Below are 17,849 nucleotides of genomic sequence, written 5' to 3'. Positions count from 1 at the left end.
CCCACACCAAAAAGGTGGAGGAAAACAAAATCAGACCAAGGAATGTTTTTCTAGAAATCAAATGGGGAGAGCCAACTAAAAGGTGTTTACCCTCCGCATCTTTTGAGATAACTGGAGTGCTGGGCCAGCCACTCTTAAATAGCACCTTGGCCAGCACAGGTGAAACACCTTCCCACTAACGAGATGGAAACCAGCACAGGTGTAACCCATACTGACTAACGAGGTTACACCAATCGTCGCGCTAACGAGCTATACCTTTCCCTTTAAGACAACAAATATATCCTATATTTTTGTTAGACAACAGAAAACAATGTTAATTTCACAACGTAATCAACTTAAATGTGTCGCTACTTATAATGCGTCGCATCCTCCAATATAAACTGGCTGTCAACAATTAAATACAAGACAAAAACAGCCACATTTGTTTGTATAATTTTTTTAAACTGTTTGCTAACATTCACAAGTTTTGAGAAACGGGTCAAATAAAACTCATCCACCTGGAACGTGCGCAACCAAAACATTATGGCAAAACAAATTGTGAGCAACAACTGGCTAAACGCAAAACACAACTTATTGACTGCCCACCTTTTGAGAGACAATCACTAACCAAGTTGTCCTTACCACGGACATGTCTGATTTCAAGGGGAAACTCCTGCAATATCTGTAGTAACTTTCCTCTCGTGATTTTCCTCAGTGGAATTTGTTTGATTGGGGCAGAGTCCCCAACGTCAATGTCATGCTCTAGTACATTTGTCTGTTGGCACATCTGAGAATAAAACCTGATATTCTAAAAGCAGTGCATCAATGTCGCCTTTTTCCTCAGGTGACAAGTGTGCCAAAAAGGCATCAAGGTTTTCTAGAATCTCTGAGTTACTCAACCGTCCTACCGTCACAGGGTGTATTGGACTTTCCTCATACTCTTGAGGAAGACTAGAGTCAATGGTGACAGCAGTGGCTACATGCAGAACATCACTACCAGTTTCCACTGACTTCTCCGCCCGATCGTAATGGGTGAAGTATGGTTTCAACATGTTGACGTGACACAGCCGTTTTAGTTTTCCTGCGCTCAAATCAAATCAAATCAAATTTAATTGGTCACATGCACCGAATACAACAGGTACAGACATTACAGTGAAATGCTTACTTACAGCCCTTAACCAACAGTGCATTTATTTTTAACAAAAAAAGTAAAAATAAAACAACAACAAAAAAAGTGTTGAGAAAATAAAGTAACAGTAGGGAGGCTATATATACAGGGGGGTACCCTTGCAGAGTCAATGTGCGGGGGCACCGGCTAGTTGAGGTAGTTGAGGTAATATGTACATGTGGGTAGAGTTAAAGTGACTATGCATAAATGATTAACAGAGTAGCAGCAGCGTAAAAAGGATGGGGTGGGGGGGCAGTGCAAATAGTCCGGGTAGCCATGATTAGCTGTTCAGGAGTCTTATGGCTTGGGGGTAGAAGCTGTTGAGAAGTCTTTTGGACCTAGACTTGGCACTCCGGTACCGCTTGCCGTGCGGTAGCAGAGAGAACAGTCTATGACTAGGGTGGCTGGAGTCTTTGACAATTTTGAGGGCCTTCCTCTGACACCGCCTTGGATAGAGGTCCTGGATGGCAGGAAGCTTGGCCCCAGTGATGTACTGGGCCGTACCTACTATCCTCTGTAGTGCCTTGCGGTCGGAGGCCAAGCAGTTGCCATACCAGGCGGTGATGCAACCAGTCAGGATGCTCTCGATGGTGCAGCTGTATAATTTTTTGAGGATCTGAGGACCCATGCCAAATATTTTCAGTCTCCTGAGGGGGAATAGGCTTTGTCGTGCCCTCTTCACGACTGTCTTGGTGTGTTTGGACCATGATAGTTCGTTGTTGATGTGGACACCAAGGAACTTGAAGCTCTCAACCTGTTCCACTACAGCCCCGTCGATGAGAATGGGGGGGGCGTGCTCAGTCCTCTTTTTTTTCCTGTAGTCCACAATCATCTCCTTTGTCTTGGTCACGTTGAAGGAGAGGTTGTTGTCCTGGCACCACACGGCCAGGTCTCTGACCTCCTCCCTATAGGCTGTCTCATCGTTGTCTGTGATCAGGCCTACCACTGTTGTGTCGTCGGCAAACTTAATGATGGTGTTGGAGTCGTGCCTGGCCATGCAGTCATGGGTGAACAGAGAGTACAGGAGGGGACTGAGCACGCACCCCTGAGGGGCCCCCGTGTTGAGGATCAGTGTGGCAGATGTGTTGTTACCTACCCTTACCACCTGGGGGCGGCCCGTCAGGAAGTCCAGGATCCATTTGCAGAGGGAGGTGTTTAGTCCCAGGATCCTTAGCTTAGTGATGAGCTTAGAGGGCACTATGGTGTTGAATGATGAGCTGTAGTCAATGAATAGCATTCTCACATAGGTGTTCCTCTTGTCCAGGTGGGAAAGGGCAGTGTGGAGTGCAATAGAGATTGTATCATCTGTGGATCTGTTGGGGTGGTATGCAAATTGGAGTGGGTCTAGGGTTTCTGGGATAATGCTGTTGATGTGAGCCATGACCAGCCTTTCAAAGCACTTCATGGCTACAGACGTCAGTGCTACGGGTCGGTAGTCATTTAGGCAAGTTATCTTAGAGTCCTTGGGCACGGGGACTATGGTGGTCTGCTTGAAACATGTTGGTATTACAGACTCAGTCAGGGACATGTTGAAAATGTCAGTGAAGACACTTGCCAGTTGGTCAGCACATGCTCGGAGTACACGTCCTGGTAATCCGTCTGGCCCTGCGGCCTTGTGAATGTTGACCTGCTTAAAAGTCTTACTCACATTGGCTACGGAGAGCGTGATCACATAGTCATCCGGAACAGCTGGTGCTCTCATGCATGCTTCAGTGTTGCTTGCCTCGAAGCGAGCATAGAAGTGGTTTAGCTCGTCTGGTAGGCTTGTGTCACTGGGCAGCTCACGGCTGTGCTTCCCTTTGTAGTCTGTAATAGTTTTCAAGCCCTGCCACATCCGACGAGCGTCAGAGCCAGTGTAGTACGATTCAATCTTAGTCCTGTATTGACTCTTTGCCTGTTTGATGGTTCGTCGGAGGTCATAGCAGGATTTCTTATAAGCGTCCGGGTTAGAGTCCCGTTCCTTGAAAGCGGCAGCTCTACCCTTTAGCTCAGTGCGGATGTTTCCTGTAATCCATGGCTTCTGGTTGGGGTATGTACGCACGGTCACTGTGGGGACAACATCATCGATGCACTTATTGATGAAGCCAGTGACTGATGTGGTGTACTCCTCAATGCTGTCTGAAGAATCCCGGAACATGTTCCAGTCTGTGCTAGCAAAACAGTCCTGTAGCTTAGCATCTGCGTCATCTGACCACTTTTTTATTAACCGAGTCACTGGTGCTTCCTGCTTTAGTTTTTGCTTATAAGCAGGAATCAGGAGGATAGAGTTATGGTCAGATTTGCCAAATGGAGGGCGAGGGAGAGCTTTGTATGCGTCTCTGTGTGTGGAGTAAAGGTGGTCTAGAGTTTTTTTTCCCTCTGGTTGTACATTTAACATGCTGGTAGAAATTAGGGAGAACCGGTGTGGCGATGATGTAATCCAGTTTACAAATTTGTTTTCACTATAAGCTAAGGGCCTAAAAAGCGACCTTGTAAGTGTGTGCAAAGCTGTCATGAAGGCCAAGGGTGGCTACTTTGAAGAATCTCAAATATAAAATATATTTTGATTTGTTTAACACTTTTTTTGGTTACTACATGATTCCATATGTGTTATTTCATCGTTTTGATGTCTTCACTATTATTTTACAATGTAGAAAATAGTAAAAATTAAGAAAAACACTTGACTGAGTAGGTGTCCAAACTTTTGACCGGTACTGTACATCCACCTCCTTTTCGTTGAAAGGTGGAACAAGTCAGTTGTTCCGACCAAGATCAAACGCTGTTGAGGGTGGCCTCCTGTAGCTCAGTTGGTAGAGCATGGCGCTTGCAACGCCAGGGTTGTGGGTTCGATTCCCACAGGGGGCCAGTATGAAAAATGTATACACTCACTAACTTTAAGTTGCTCTGGATAAGAGCGTCTGCTAAATGATTAAAATGTAAATAAATAAAAAATGAGGGTGTAGGATGGTCTGACTACAGAAAGTATTCAGACCCCTTGACTTTTTCCACATTTTGTTATGTTACAGCCTTATTCTAAAATGGATTAAATAGTTTCCCCCCTCATCAATCTATACACAATACCCCATAACGACAAAGCAAAAACAGGTTTTTAGACATTTTTGCTAATTTATAAAAAAAAAAAAAACGGAAATAATACATTTACATAAGTATTCAGACCCTTTACTCATTACTTTGTTGAAGCACCTTTGGCAGCGATTACAGCCTTGAGTCTTCTTGTGTATGACGCTAAAAGCTTGGCACACCTGTATTCTCCCATTCTTCTCTGCAGATCCTCTCAAGCTCTGTCAGGTTGGATGGGGAGCGTTGCTGCCGGTCTCTCCAGCAATGTTCGATCAGTTTTAAGTCCGGGCTCTGGCTGGGCCACACAAGGACATTCAGAGACTTGTCCCAAAGCCACTCCTGCGTTGTCTTGGCTGTGTGCTTAGGGTCGTTGTCCTCCCCACATCATGATTATGCCACCACCATGCTTCACCGTAGGAGTGGCTTCGGGACAAGATTGCCAGGTTTCCTCCAGATGTGACATTATGTGACGCTTTGCATTCAGGCCAAAGAGTTCAATCTTAGTTTCATCAGACCAGATAATCTTGTTTCTCATGGTCTGATAGTCTTTAGGTGCCTTTTGGCAAACTCCAAGTGGGCTGTCATGTGCCTTTTACTGAGGAGTGGCTTCCATCTGGCCACTCTACCATAAAGGCCTGATTGGTGGAGTGCTGCAGAGATGGTTGTCCTTCTGCAAGGTTCTCCCATCTCCACAGAGGAACTCTAGAGCTCTGTCAGAGTGACCATCGGGTTCTTGGTCACCTCCCTGACCAAGGCCCTTCTCCCCCGATTGCTCAGTTTGGACTGGCGGCTAGCTCTAGGAAGAGTCTTGGTGGTTCCAAACTTCTTCCATTTAAGAATGATGGAGGCCACTGTGTTCTTGGCAATAGGCCACTAGGTTTGCCTCCGAAAAGACAAACTAAAAGAAAAACCCAGAACAACTTAAGATAGGGAGTAAAAAAAAACGGGAAACATAACAAATCAGGCTTCTTTCAAACTTAAAAGGTTGAGCTCAAAATCGCACCTCAGCTGACGTGAAGTGTAGCTCTCCTAACCATCTCTCATGTTCAACTGGAGCACTGGGCCACTCCTAAATATCCCCTGGGCTAACACTGGTGAAACACCTTCCGACTAACGAGATGGACAAGCCAGCACGGGTGTAACACATACTGACTAGCAAGGTGACACCAATCGGTGCTCCCTCGAAATAGAAATAACCTGTAACACAATTTACAAAAAAATTGTCAATATATTACATTAACACAGGGATATTCTTATTTCAGTTGGTTTGAGCTCTCACTGTTTCTGTTTTGAATTCTCAGGGATTTCTCCCCGGCCCTCTTCAACAGCGTACCCATCCTCCCTGGGTCTTCCAGCCAGCTCACCTCCCAGCTTTCCTCGGACTCCAACACGGCCACCTCCAATTTGGACCCCCTGTCCACCCCACTGGGGGGCAAGGCCCCAGATGACGCCAAGGACGGGTCAGTTGTCTTATCTGTCTCCTCTCCATCTCTCTTTCTCTCCTGCTCTGCTTCCACCCCTCCTTACCGGACCATTCGTTTATTATTTCGCTCTCCCTCTCCTTCCATTCCTGACAGTGTTTCCGGTGCCATGGCCCAGGCCTCGTCTCTTAACACCACAGCCATGAAGTCCAACCTGCTCCTAACCTCCTCCACCAAGATGGAGCCAATGAAAGCCCTTGACTCCAGGTTCACAGAGAGGTCAAAGGTCATGCCCGGGGTCACCATCTCCTCCATGGCGGGACTCACCCCGCTAGACAGGTAAGGGAACGGAACCATCAAGCTTCTCCAAAAGTATTTTATGATCAGTAGACTGTGGCTGATTTGAGGCAGACAATGCTGGAATGTTTTTATCGTATTTGTTATTGGTCAATTCCACATCTGAGATTCTTGTTATCTGAACATGGAAAAAATAAAACACTATCAGCAGTTTAGGACGTACACATGTTCATATGAACACAACAAAAACAACAGGTTGAATGCTAGCCTTGTTTTTAACGGAGCAATCCACCTTTGAGTGACACGTCTGCTTGGAACAGATGTCAAGTGATGACCAGTTTTTTTATTTTTTATTCACTGAACTAGATGGTTCACTTTTTGTTTGACTTGGTGGTTGTCTCTCATAGAAATATAATTACTAGAAAGGGTGTCTTTATTCAAGTCAATGAGGCCATAATGGATGGACCAGTGAACAGGAAGTGCAGCTGGAAGTGTCCCCATTAACCAGGAAGTAGGGCAGGAAGTGTCCCCATTAACCTGGAAATAGGGTAGGAAGTACGGCAGGAAGTGTCCCCATTAACCTGGAAATAGGGTAGGAAGTACATTATTCAAATTGGGCTTAACAGTCAACTCAACTGCCATTACAAAAATTGTAATGAAAATTCCATATTACCAAGCATTGTTTCCCCTAGGATCATATATGGGAAACACTGCTAAGGCGGTTTGGGCATGGGTTAATGGAACAAATGGTAAGTATTTCTGTGGGTGTTGTCCTCCTGTTGTAGAGTGAAAGACAGCAGCACTTTAAAGGATCTCAAGGACGAGACGAGCAGCGACAGCGAGGACAAGATGGCTGTGGTGAAGTCCCTCTCCTTCACCAAGAGGAAAGCCCTCGACGTGGACGGAGGGGACAACCACGTGGAGAAGAGGAAAACCCTCGACATGGACGGAGGGGACAACCAGGTGGAGAAGAGGAAAAAGGGACGGCCCAGGAAAATGGACACGAAAATGATGACGTCCGTGTCCCACCAACCCTTACAGCAGGTAATGCCAGTGGATTTCGCGTAATCTCATGACTTCACACATCATTTCTGATAGAAGATTCTATCAGAATATTCAAGATATCCTTGTCTTTGAATGTAATGGTTTTGATTGGATATGGGATCAACAAACTGATTGGCTGATTGGATATGGGATCAACAAACTGATTGGCTGTGTCTGAAATGACACCCTTATTCCTATAGTCAAGGAATATTCAACCTGGGATCCCCTAAAGGTCCGCTGAGGTACTGCAGGGGGTCCATGAAAATATATTATTCAGTTGGAAGTCGGAAGTTTACATACACTTAGGTTGGAGTCATTAAAACTTGTTTTTCAACCACTCTACACAAATATCTTGTTAACAAACTATAGTTTTGGCAAGTCGGTTAGGACATCTACTTTGTGCACGACACACGTAATTTTTCCAACAATTGTTTACAGACAGATTATTTAATTTATAATTCATTGTATCCCAATACCAGTGGGTCGAAGTTTACATACACTAAGTTGACTGTGCCTTTAAACAGCTTGGAAAATTCCAGAAAATTACGTCATGGCTTTAGAAGCTTCTGATAGGCTAATTGACATAATTTGAGTCAATTGGAGGTGTACCTGTGGATGTATTTCAAGGCCTACCTTCAAACTCAGTGCCTCTTTGCTTAACATCAAGGGAAAATCCAAAGAAATCAGCCAAGACTTCAGAAAAAAAATTGTAGACCTCCACAAGTCTGGTTCATCCTTGGGAGCAATTTCCAAACGCCTGAAGGTACCACGTTCATCTGTACAAACAATAGTACGCAAGTATAAACACCATGGGACCACGCAGCTGTCATACCGCTCAGGAATAAGACGCGTTCTGTCTCCTAGAGATGAACGTACTTTGGGGGCGAAAAGTGCAAATCAATCCCAGAACAACAGCAAAGGACCTTGTGAAGATTCTGGAGGAAACAGGTACAAATGTATCTATATCCACAGTAAAAGGAGTCCTATATCGACATAACCTGAAAGGCCGCTCAGCAATGAAGAAGCCACTGCTCCAAAACCGCCATAAAAAAGACAGACTACGGTTTGCAACTGCACATGGGGACAAAGATCGTACTTTTTTGAGAAATGTCCTCTGGTCTGATTGAACAACAATTGAACTGTTTGGCCATAATGACCATCCTTATGTTTGGAGGAAAAAGGGGGTGGCTTGCAAGCCGAAGAACACCATCCCAACCGTGAAGCACTGGGGTGGCAGCATCATGCTGTGGGGGTGCTTTGCTGCAGGAGGGACTGGTGCACTTCACAAAATAGATGGCATCATGAGGAAGGAAAATTATGTGCATATATTGAGCAACATCTCAAGACATCAGTCAGGAAGTTAAATCTTGGTCGCAAATGGGTCTTCCAAATGGACAATGACACCAAGCATACTACCAAAGTTGTGGCAAAATGGCTTAAGGACAGCAAAGTCAAGGTATTGGAGTGGCCATCACAAAGCTCTGACCTCAATCCTATAGAAAATGTGTGGGCAAAACTGAAAAAGCGTGTGTGAGCAAGGAGGCCTACAAACCTGACTCAGTTACACCAGCTCTGTCAGGAGGAATGGGCCAAAATTCACCCAACTTATTGTGGGAAGCTTGTGGAAGGCTATCCGAAACGTTTGACCCAAGTTAAACAATTTAAAGGCAATGCTACCAAATACTAATTGAGTGTATGTAAACTTCTGACCCACTGGGAATGTGATGAAAGAAATAAAAGCTCAAAAAGATAATTCTCTCTACTATTATTCTGACATTTTACATTCTTAAAATAAAGTGGTGATCCTAACTGACCTAAAACAGGGAATTCTTACTAGGATTAAATGTCAGGAATTGTGAAAAATTGAGTTTAAATGTATTTGGCTAAGTTGTATGTAAACTTCCGACTTCAACTGTATATATATATGTATTTCAATGTAGCAATGAATATCTCTAGCAACAACAGAATGGTTTCGAAGTCAGACCAATTCTTCAACCAACAGGATTTTAGCTAGCTTGATAAGCTTGCTAACATTGCTAATAATAAAGTTAGCTAGCTTGCTTAACATTGACAATATGGTTAAACTATCTATATTATCCACATTGATACGTTTGTAATTGTCAATAACAAATATGTTATCATCTTTTGGTTAAAAGGGTGAAAGTTCAGAGGTGAAATGTCGCAACTCGGGTAACAAAAATGTATCCTAGATTCCCATTTGTAATTGGCTTGGATGGTGATTAACCATGTTTCCATCCACAGTTTTGCAAGTAAAGTCATACCGTATAAAAATAAATTACGACAACTATGATGGAAACATGAAGTGTCATTAGAAATGTAGAAATGTCGACAAACAATTTGTTCATTCGTGTCTGTAAAAATGTATTATGCGACAAATTGCGGTGGAAACGTTTTCTTGCGCAATTTTTTATAGAATAACCATGTCGAGGTAAATTTGCAGTCATGCAATGCTATGCTGTGGGGTCCTCCCATTACGACTTGAAAAAGCATGCAGAGTTTATTAGGCTATAAGTTATGATGAACTTCGCAGGGTGGTGAAAGTGCACAGTGATGAGCTTCATTCTCCTTTCCAATAAATAGTGTCTTAATTTAAATGCTGTGACAATGATCGGTGCTTAGCTGCCAATGAACAAATACAAATGATTTCGCTCTTATCCATCTCATCATACACTGAACAAAAATATAAAATGCAACATGTAGGGTGTTGGTCCCATGTTTCATGAGCTGAAATAAGATCCCAGAAATTTTCCATATGCACAAAAAGCTTATTTCTCTCAAATTGTGTGCACAAATTTGTTTACATCCCTGTTAGTGAGCATTTCTCCTTTGCCAAGATAATCCATCCACCTGACAGGTGTGGCATATCAAGAAGCTGATTAGACAGCATGATCATTACACAGGTGCACCTTGTGCTGAGGACAATAAAAAGCCACTCTAAAGTAGTTTTGTCACGCAACACAATGCCACAGATGTCTCATGTTTTGAGGGAGCGTGCAATTTGCACGCTTACTGCAGTAATGTCCACCAGAACTGTTGCCAGAGAAGTGAATGTTAATTTCTCTACCACAAGCCACCTCCAATGTCATTTTAGAGAATTTGGCAGTACGTCCAATCGGCCTCACATCCTCAGACCACGTGTATGTCTTTGTGTGGGAGAGCGGTTTGCTGATGTCAACGTTTGTGAACAGAGTGCCCCGTGGTGGTGGTGGGGTTATGGTATGGGCAGGCATAAGCTACAGGACAACGAACACAATTACATTTCATCGATGGCAATTTGAATGCACAAAAATACCGTGACGAGATCCTGAGGGCCCAGTCATGTGAAATCCATAGATTAGGGCCTAATTTATTTATTTCAATTGACTGATTTCCTCATATGAACTGTAACTCAGTAAAATCAATGAAATTGATGTTGTCCTGAGAGCATGCGCACTAAAACACGTCAAATTAGTGTGTGTTGTTTATGTGCACGACGAAATCACCCCACTGCCTTTTATACACAAGTCAGTTTGATGGAAACCTCTGGTGGGAAAATTTGCATATATTTTGTTTATGCAGATGTTCTAATATTCACATGAATCTGTCAGAAATGTGAAGGAAATCTAGCTATTGAAGTGAAATTTCCCACTCGGAACTCTTAACTTTTGATAACTCCGATAGCATGTGAACGCCCCATTGCACATATTGGAGCTAATTACACTTACATAGTATCTAACAGGCTTTGAGAAAAGGCATTGTTTAGTACTAGTTTAGTACTGCTAGCTGCTGGTAAGCTTTCTTGACTTGGACATACAGTGCCTTCGGAAAGTATTCAGACCCCTTGACTTTTTCCACATTTTGTTAGGTTATAGCCTTATTCTAAAATTAATTAAATTGTTATTTTTTCCTCATCAATCTACACACAAGGTTTTTTAGAAATGTTGGCTGAAATCACATTCATATAAGTATTCAGACCCTTTACTCAGTACTTTGTTGAAGCACCTTTGGCAGCGTTTACAGCCTCGAGTCTTCTTGGGTATGACGCTACAAGCTTGGCACTCACGTATTTGGGGAGTTTCTCCCATTCTTCTCTGCAGATCCTCTCAAGTTCTGTCAGGTTGGATAGGGAGTGTTGCTGCACAGCTATTTTCAGGACCTTCAATGCTGCAGAAATGTTTTGGTACCCTTTTCCAGATCTGTGCCTCGACACAATGGTGTCTCGGAGCTCTACGGACAATTCCTTCGACCTCATGGCTTGGTTTTTGCTCTGACATGCACTGTCAACTGTGGGACCTTGTATAGACAGGTGTGTGCCTTTCCAAATCATGTCCAATTACCACAGGTGGACTCCAATCAAGTTGTAGAAACATCTCAAGGATGATAAATGGAAACAGGATGCACCTGAGCTCAATTTCGTGTCTCATAGAAAAGGGTCTGAAAACTTATGTAAATAAGGTATTTCAGTTTTTAGTTTTTTATAAATTTGCCAAAAAATCTAAAAACCTGTTTTCGCTTTGTCATTATGGGGTATTATGTGCAGATTACTGAGGATTTTTATTTATGTAATCAATTTTAGAATAAGGCTGTAACATAACAAAATGTGGGAGAAGTCAAGGGTTCTGAATACTTTCCGAATGCAACACATGGCCTCTTTGTTTAACCAGCTAAACTGCTGCTATTAGCTCAAATGTGTTTGGAGTTACCTTTCTATCAAATAGGCTATGTCAGAGCTTACACTTCCTCTTCCTGTTATAATGTGGGGACTTTTGACCATTTTATTAATTTTTTTATCTTTCCCCTACTGTACACTTGCAGGCTACCCCTTCATCAGAGAAGGAGCCTTGTTACGCCACTGCTGTCCCTGTGGCTGTCCTCAAACTGCCCACTCCCACACCGCAGAAAGCATTTACTCTTCAGGTATATTATTATTATTATTATTATTATTATTATTTTTATATTATATCACTCTTCAGGTAAGGCTAAACAACTCTCATGGTCATAGACAGAGTCATGATGAGTACAATGGATGCTAGTCGGATGTGCTCTCTTTCCCCCATATTGTGTGTGTGTAGGTCAGTTTGGAGCCCCCGGTGTACCTGGAGGTGGAGAATGAGGTCTCTGTGGTGTCCGGAGCCAAACTCAGCCAGCTGCGCTGTTCCATGGAGGGCAGGGAGTGGGACACGCTGCTGCCTAGCCGAGTCATCACTGCAGCGGGCAGCAGGTAAGCATGAAGGGGGAGGGGGGATCTACATGTCTAGTCCAGGAGTGTTGATGGGAGTTATCTATTGTCTTAACACTTTACACTTAACCCTTTACACATGTATAGCATGTTACTGTCCAGCCACTGAGCTCTGACGTCATGTATAGCATGTTACTGTACAGCCACTGACCTCTGATGTCATGTATAGCGTGTTACTGTACAGCCACTGAGCTCTGACGTCATGTATAGCGTGTTACTGTCCAGCCACTGAGCTCTGACGTCATGTATAGCATGTTACTGTACAGCCACTGAGCTCTGACGTCATGTATAGCATGTTACTGTACAGCCACTGAGCTCTGACGTCATGTATAGCGTGTTACTGTACAGCCGCTGAGCTCTGACGTCATGTATAGCGTGTTACTGTACAGCCACTGAGCTCTGACGTCATGTATAGCATGTTACTGTACAGCTGCTGAGCTCTGACGTCATGTATAGCGTGTTACTGTACAGCCACTGAGCTCTGACGTCATGTATAGCGTGTTACTGTACAGCCGCTGAGCTCTGACGTCATGTATAGCATGTTACTGTACAGCCACTGAGCTCTGACCTCATGTATAGCATGTTACTGTACAGCCACTGAGCTCTGACGTCATGTATAGCATGTTACTGTCCAGCCACTGAGCTCTGACGTCATTTACATTTTAGTCATTTAGAAGACTCTCTTATCCAGAGCGACTTACAGTTAGTGAGTGCATACATTTTTTCATACTGGCCCCCCGTGGGAAACGAACCCACAACCCTGGCGTTGCAAGCGCCATGCTCTACCAACTGAGCTTTGATTTAGCCGCTTATCAGTGGCCAAATCTGCCATTTTCAACCAGTTTGCTGGTACGAGTGGAAAGGGTTAAAGCTGGAATCCGTAGCGATGAAACTGCCACATCCGTTTGTGACATTACAACAACAAAGACGTTACTTCAAACAAACACTTGTACATCATTGTACGCGCGATTGAACAGTAGAGTGTATAGCTCCTCTTCTCTGTTTAACCCGAAGTCCGTGCGGAAATCTATACTGATCAAAAAAATAAACGCAAACATTTCAACGATTTTACTGAGTTACACTTCATATAAGGAAATCGGCCAATTTAAATAAATTCATTAGGCCCTAATCTATGGATGTCACATGACTGGGCAGTGGCACAGTCTCTTATGGCACAGTCTCTCTTTCCCTCAAAACTTGAGACATCTGTGGCATTGTGTTTAGTGGCCTTTTATTGTCCCCAGCACAAAGTGCGCCTGTGTAATGATCATGCTGTTAAATCAGCTTCTTGATATACCACACCTGTTCAGTATAATTAGCATCATAAAAAAAAATTCCCATTAAAAAATCTGTCAATTTAAGCTCGAGATATGTTTTTTTTTTTGCATTGGGTGCGTCTCAATCCACCGCATCCGCTGATGTTGCACTTCCTCATCTGCGGTGAAAAGGGACCGAGCTAGAGCGGTGTTTGTCAGACCATGAGACATCCCAAAAATCGGTCTTCTCACAAAATCATCTGTAGCATCCGAACGGTTCGACCTAAAAACTATTGGGACCCCTCTGTGGAATTGATGAGACTCTCACGGTGGTGTTCCCCCACAATAGTCTTGGGACTCATCCGAAGTCGGTACAGCCCATCTGCCAACTTCTGTCTGTAGCGTCCGAACAGTTTGGGCTATACACTAATATGACCCCTCTGTGGAAAGGTGAGACTCTCACAAACACACGTTTTGCTCTAGGACGCCCACAGGCCTCTACCAGTTGAAAAATGTATGGAAGTGTATATATAGAGACTGTTTAGTACCAAAAATAAGGGGTTAAATGCATGTAAAAAATAAATAACAAATGTTTTCTGATCTCTCAGATATAGGACCTACACTTCAGAACAAACTTCCTCTAGATCTTTTGTTGTTCCATGTAGTGAATCCGTTAATCAATGCGTTTGTACGGGCTAATAGCAGTAAGGCTAAATACACATTTCTATCAAATCATTTTAAATTATTTTTTGTTATCCTTCAAGGGGTCTTAAAATGCCAAATTAAATAGCAACATGATCCTTGGTATGACCTTCTTAAAACAATTCCATACAGCTTAGTAGAACCCCGTCCCCGGCTTAGACTGGGCGTAGACTGTTTAAACCTAAAACAAATGTTTCCTGATCTCTCAGATATAGGAGAGACACTTCAGAACAAACTTCCTTTAGACTGTAAAGGGTTAATATAGTTAACAATATGTTTGGGGATGCCAGCGCTGCTGCTTCCGCTAATGCGGATCTCAGCTTTAACGTCTTTGTCCTTGACTGTGCTGTTTAGCGGGTGCAAGGATTTAGCTTCCATTCCAACTGTCGTAATGAACAAATGTTAACGCTTTATTTCCACAGTAGTCAATAAGGTGTCTGTCTGTCTGTCTCTCCTCCTTCCCTCCCCCAGTGACGTGGTGGCAGTGGCGTGCGCCGACCGCATGTTGTCCGTGTTTTCGGCGTGCGGCCGCCGCCTACTACCCTCCATCCTGCTGTCAGCGCCCATGTCCGCCCTGCATTGCTCAGGCTTCTACGTCATGGCCTTGACCGCCTGCGCCACCCTGTCCGTCTGGTGAGAGAGAGCCCCGTGTCAGGACACACACACACACACCCACACACCCTGTATTGACATGACAAACCCTGTTGAGATGCACCGTCTAGGCTGCTGCTCCGGTGAGAAGTTTCCCTTAGTTACAGATCTAGGATCAGCTTCCCCCAATCCTGACCTTAACCATTAGTGGGGGGGAAATGCAAAACTGATCCAAGATCAGTGTCTAGGGGGCAATTTCACCCTACACCCAGTGTGCACCAGAGGATGTGAGCGGAGTGGAGCTGGAGTGGAGCGAGGAGCGGATTTTAAAAGTGTTAGCACGACGGCCATTTCGCTCCGGTACCAACTCAGCCACGAGCTCTGGTCATGCTCTGCCCAGCATTTTTCATTTCCTTCATCACTGTGCTTTTAATTAGACCTATTCTGTTGTATTTATTTAGCCTACACCACCACTAATGTGCAGAGATGTTAAAATGAGTCGACCAAGAAATAGGTTGCAGCCTGTGTAATATGATGGCAAGACAACCAATGGGCCCATGCAGCAGCAACGGAGAAGTTTTAGGTTCAATATAGGCTGTTAAAAAAAAAAAAAAGAGGAGTGCTAAAGTTGTCAATCAACTGTAAGATGTGAGCGTAACAGAGCCACAGTTACAATTAAAGCATCGGATCATCAATAGATTAGAGAAAAAGCTTCTTTTTTTTAACACAGTGGCGGCAGGTAGATTAGTGGTTAAGAGCGTTGTGCCAGTAACCGAAAGGTCGCTGGTTCTAGTCCCCGAGCCGACTAGGTGAAAAATCTGTCTGTGCCCTTGAGCAAGGCCCTTAACCCTAATTGGTCCTGTAAGTCGCTCTGGATAAGAGCGTCTGCTAAATGACTAAAATGTACAAATGTACAAAGCCTATCACCTAGGTAGGTCCACTGTGAGGGATGACTGGGATTTCCGACTGCTCAACTCCACTCACATACTCTGGGGTGGGATCCCTCCTGACTTGTCACACCTTGTATTTTAGACTAGAGACAACCCCTAGCTCCTTGACACTTTTGATTTGATAGGTGCAAACATTATACATTTTTGGTCGTTTAGCAGACGCTCTTATCCAGAGCGACTTACAGGAGCAGTTAGGGTTAAGTGCCTTGCTCAAGGGCACATCGACATATTTGTCACCTAGTCGGCTCGGGGATTCAAACCAGCGACCTTTCGGTTACTGGCTCAACGCTCTTAACTGCGAGGCTACCTACCGCCCCAATATGGTGATATCGCCGACTTGTTCTCTGATAGGCTAGGAAGAATGTATGACAGATTGCTTACACCTATCAAATCCTGTCAGATCTCCTCAAGTGTCTAGGGCTTCAGTGACTAGGGCTTCAGAGGCTAGGGCTTCAGAGACTAGGGCTTCAGAGGCTAGGGCTTCAGAGGCTAGGGCTTCAGAGGCTAGGGCTTCAGAGACTAGGGCTTCAGAGACTAGGGCTTCAGAGACTAGGGCTTCAGAGGCTAGGGCTTCAGAGGCTAGGGCTTCAGAGACTAGGGCTTCAGAGACTAGGGCTTCAGAGACTAGGGCTTCAGAGACTAGGGCTTCAGAGGCTAGGGCTTCAGAGGCTAGGGCTTCAGAGACTAGGGCTTCAGAGACTAGGGCTTCAGAGACTAGGGCTTCAGAGACTAGGGCTTCAGAGGCTAGGGCTTCAGAGGCTAGGGCTTCAGAGGCTAGGGCTTCAGAGGTTAGGGCTTCAGAGGCTAGGGCTTCAGAGACTAGGGCTTCATATTCAAACAAATTTCACACATATATTATTTAGTATATGTAAAGACAAGATTAAATCAAGAATGGTGTGATGAGTGACAATATTAGCCTATCACTTGTGAATGCTATATTATCACGTGTAAATGATGCCCAGCATAAGAAACAATGCCTTTTTTTTGCGACTTTTCGAATCATAGTCGGACACCTCATGTAGCCTAGCCCATAGGCCTATATGTTTTGATAAGGTTTGTATCACAACTAAAGTGGCCAAATAACTTCTTAAAATTAAGCACATTAATCCGCTTTACAAGGGGTGTAGAGCCTAACTGGCATACATAAGCAACGTGTGAGTTTCAAGTTTGGGGAAGATAATTTTCACAATAAAAATGCACCTTAATAATAAAAGCATTACATGCATAATCGCATTTGCGGTCACTTTTGATAATGGTGTTTTCCCGCTAATGGAACATTCGCGCTTATAGCCTACTGCCATGTGCGCATTGCTGCGCTTATAATGTGAAGAAATAGCCTAATAGTTTATCAACATTTTAATCTGTTGCATCAGCCACATTGCGTAAAAAAGGTTTTTTGATGCTAGTGGTTGTATTAGTTTGGGCTCTATTGTATCCCCAACTGTCCCAGACTGTTTGTAATATGTATTTCTCGCACAGAATAGAATAGGTCAACTTTTGTACTATGGGGGAAAGTAGATTGACATAGGCTAGTGCTTTTGCTGTTCGTTAGGCCTACTCATCTTGTTGGCTGACGAAAAGTAAATGTGGACAGTTCTTCCAATATCTTCAATATGCACCTCGGAATTGGATAAGGACGTGCGCAGTTGCGTCCCCAATGTGTCTGTCTTCACTTGTAGCCTGTGAAAAAGACCTGATCACTTAACGGAGAGCCATGTGAGTGAGAGGTGGTTCGGAGTGTGCAGCACTCAGGGAGAAGGGCACAACGGCCACTGGCAGCAAAAGGCATGGATTATTTGTGCATTACGGCCACAAAGGGGATGCCGCCGTGAAAATCGAGGCATTATCAAGTGCTTGTCAAATTGTGAATGCGAGACTGATGAAGTGTGTAGAGTCTGCGCAAAAAACAAAGCAGAGCTCGTGCCTTTTCAAGCAACTTTTTTCAAATCATCATTAGAGTCTTACAATGTATTTAAAAATGAAAACATATAGCCCATCGTTTGCAGAACTAAAGTTACATTAATAACTCTAAATTAACCATATAGGAGTACCTATTTCTTTGTTAACCGCTCAACACAGAATAGCCGCATGTGCGCACTCCCTCAAATCATTTGTAGAAAATATCCTTTCTATTTTATTGCT

General features: G+C 43.9%; 1 protein-coding gene across 1 annotated transcript in view; it reads left to right on the top strand.

The window, feature by feature from the left end:
• LOC121584358 (protein HIRA) overlaps positions 1–17,849 on the top strand; it is a 42,214-nt gene that overhangs the window by 10,658 nt on the left and 13,707 nt on the right. Inside the window, exons 14-19 of the mRNA XM_041900190.1 lie at positions 5,509–5,667; positions 5,785–5,967; positions 6,711–6,969; positions 11,785–11,886; positions 12,042–12,190; positions 14,638–14,799. Coding sequence (XP_041756124.1) covers positions 5,509–5,667; positions 5,785–5,967; positions 6,711–6,969; positions 11,785–11,886; positions 12,042–12,190; positions 14,638–14,799 — 1,014 coding nt within the window. The remainder of the gene's footprint in view (positions 1–5,508; positions 5,668–5,784; positions 5,968–6,710; positions 6,970–11,784; positions 11,887–12,041; positions 12,191–14,637; positions 14,800–17,849) is intronic.

The sequence above is a fragment of the Coregonus clupeaformis genome, chromosome 16 (assembly GCF_020615455.1).
Source record: "Coregonus clupeaformis isolate EN_2021a chromosome 16, ASM2061545v1, whole genome shotgun sequence".
NCBI lineage: Eukaryota > Metazoa > Chordata > Actinopteri > Salmoniformes > Salmonidae > Coregonus > Coregonus clupeaformis.
The sequence above is the reverse complement of the archived record's forward strand: the minus strand, read 5'-3'. Positions and strand labels throughout refer to the sequence as shown.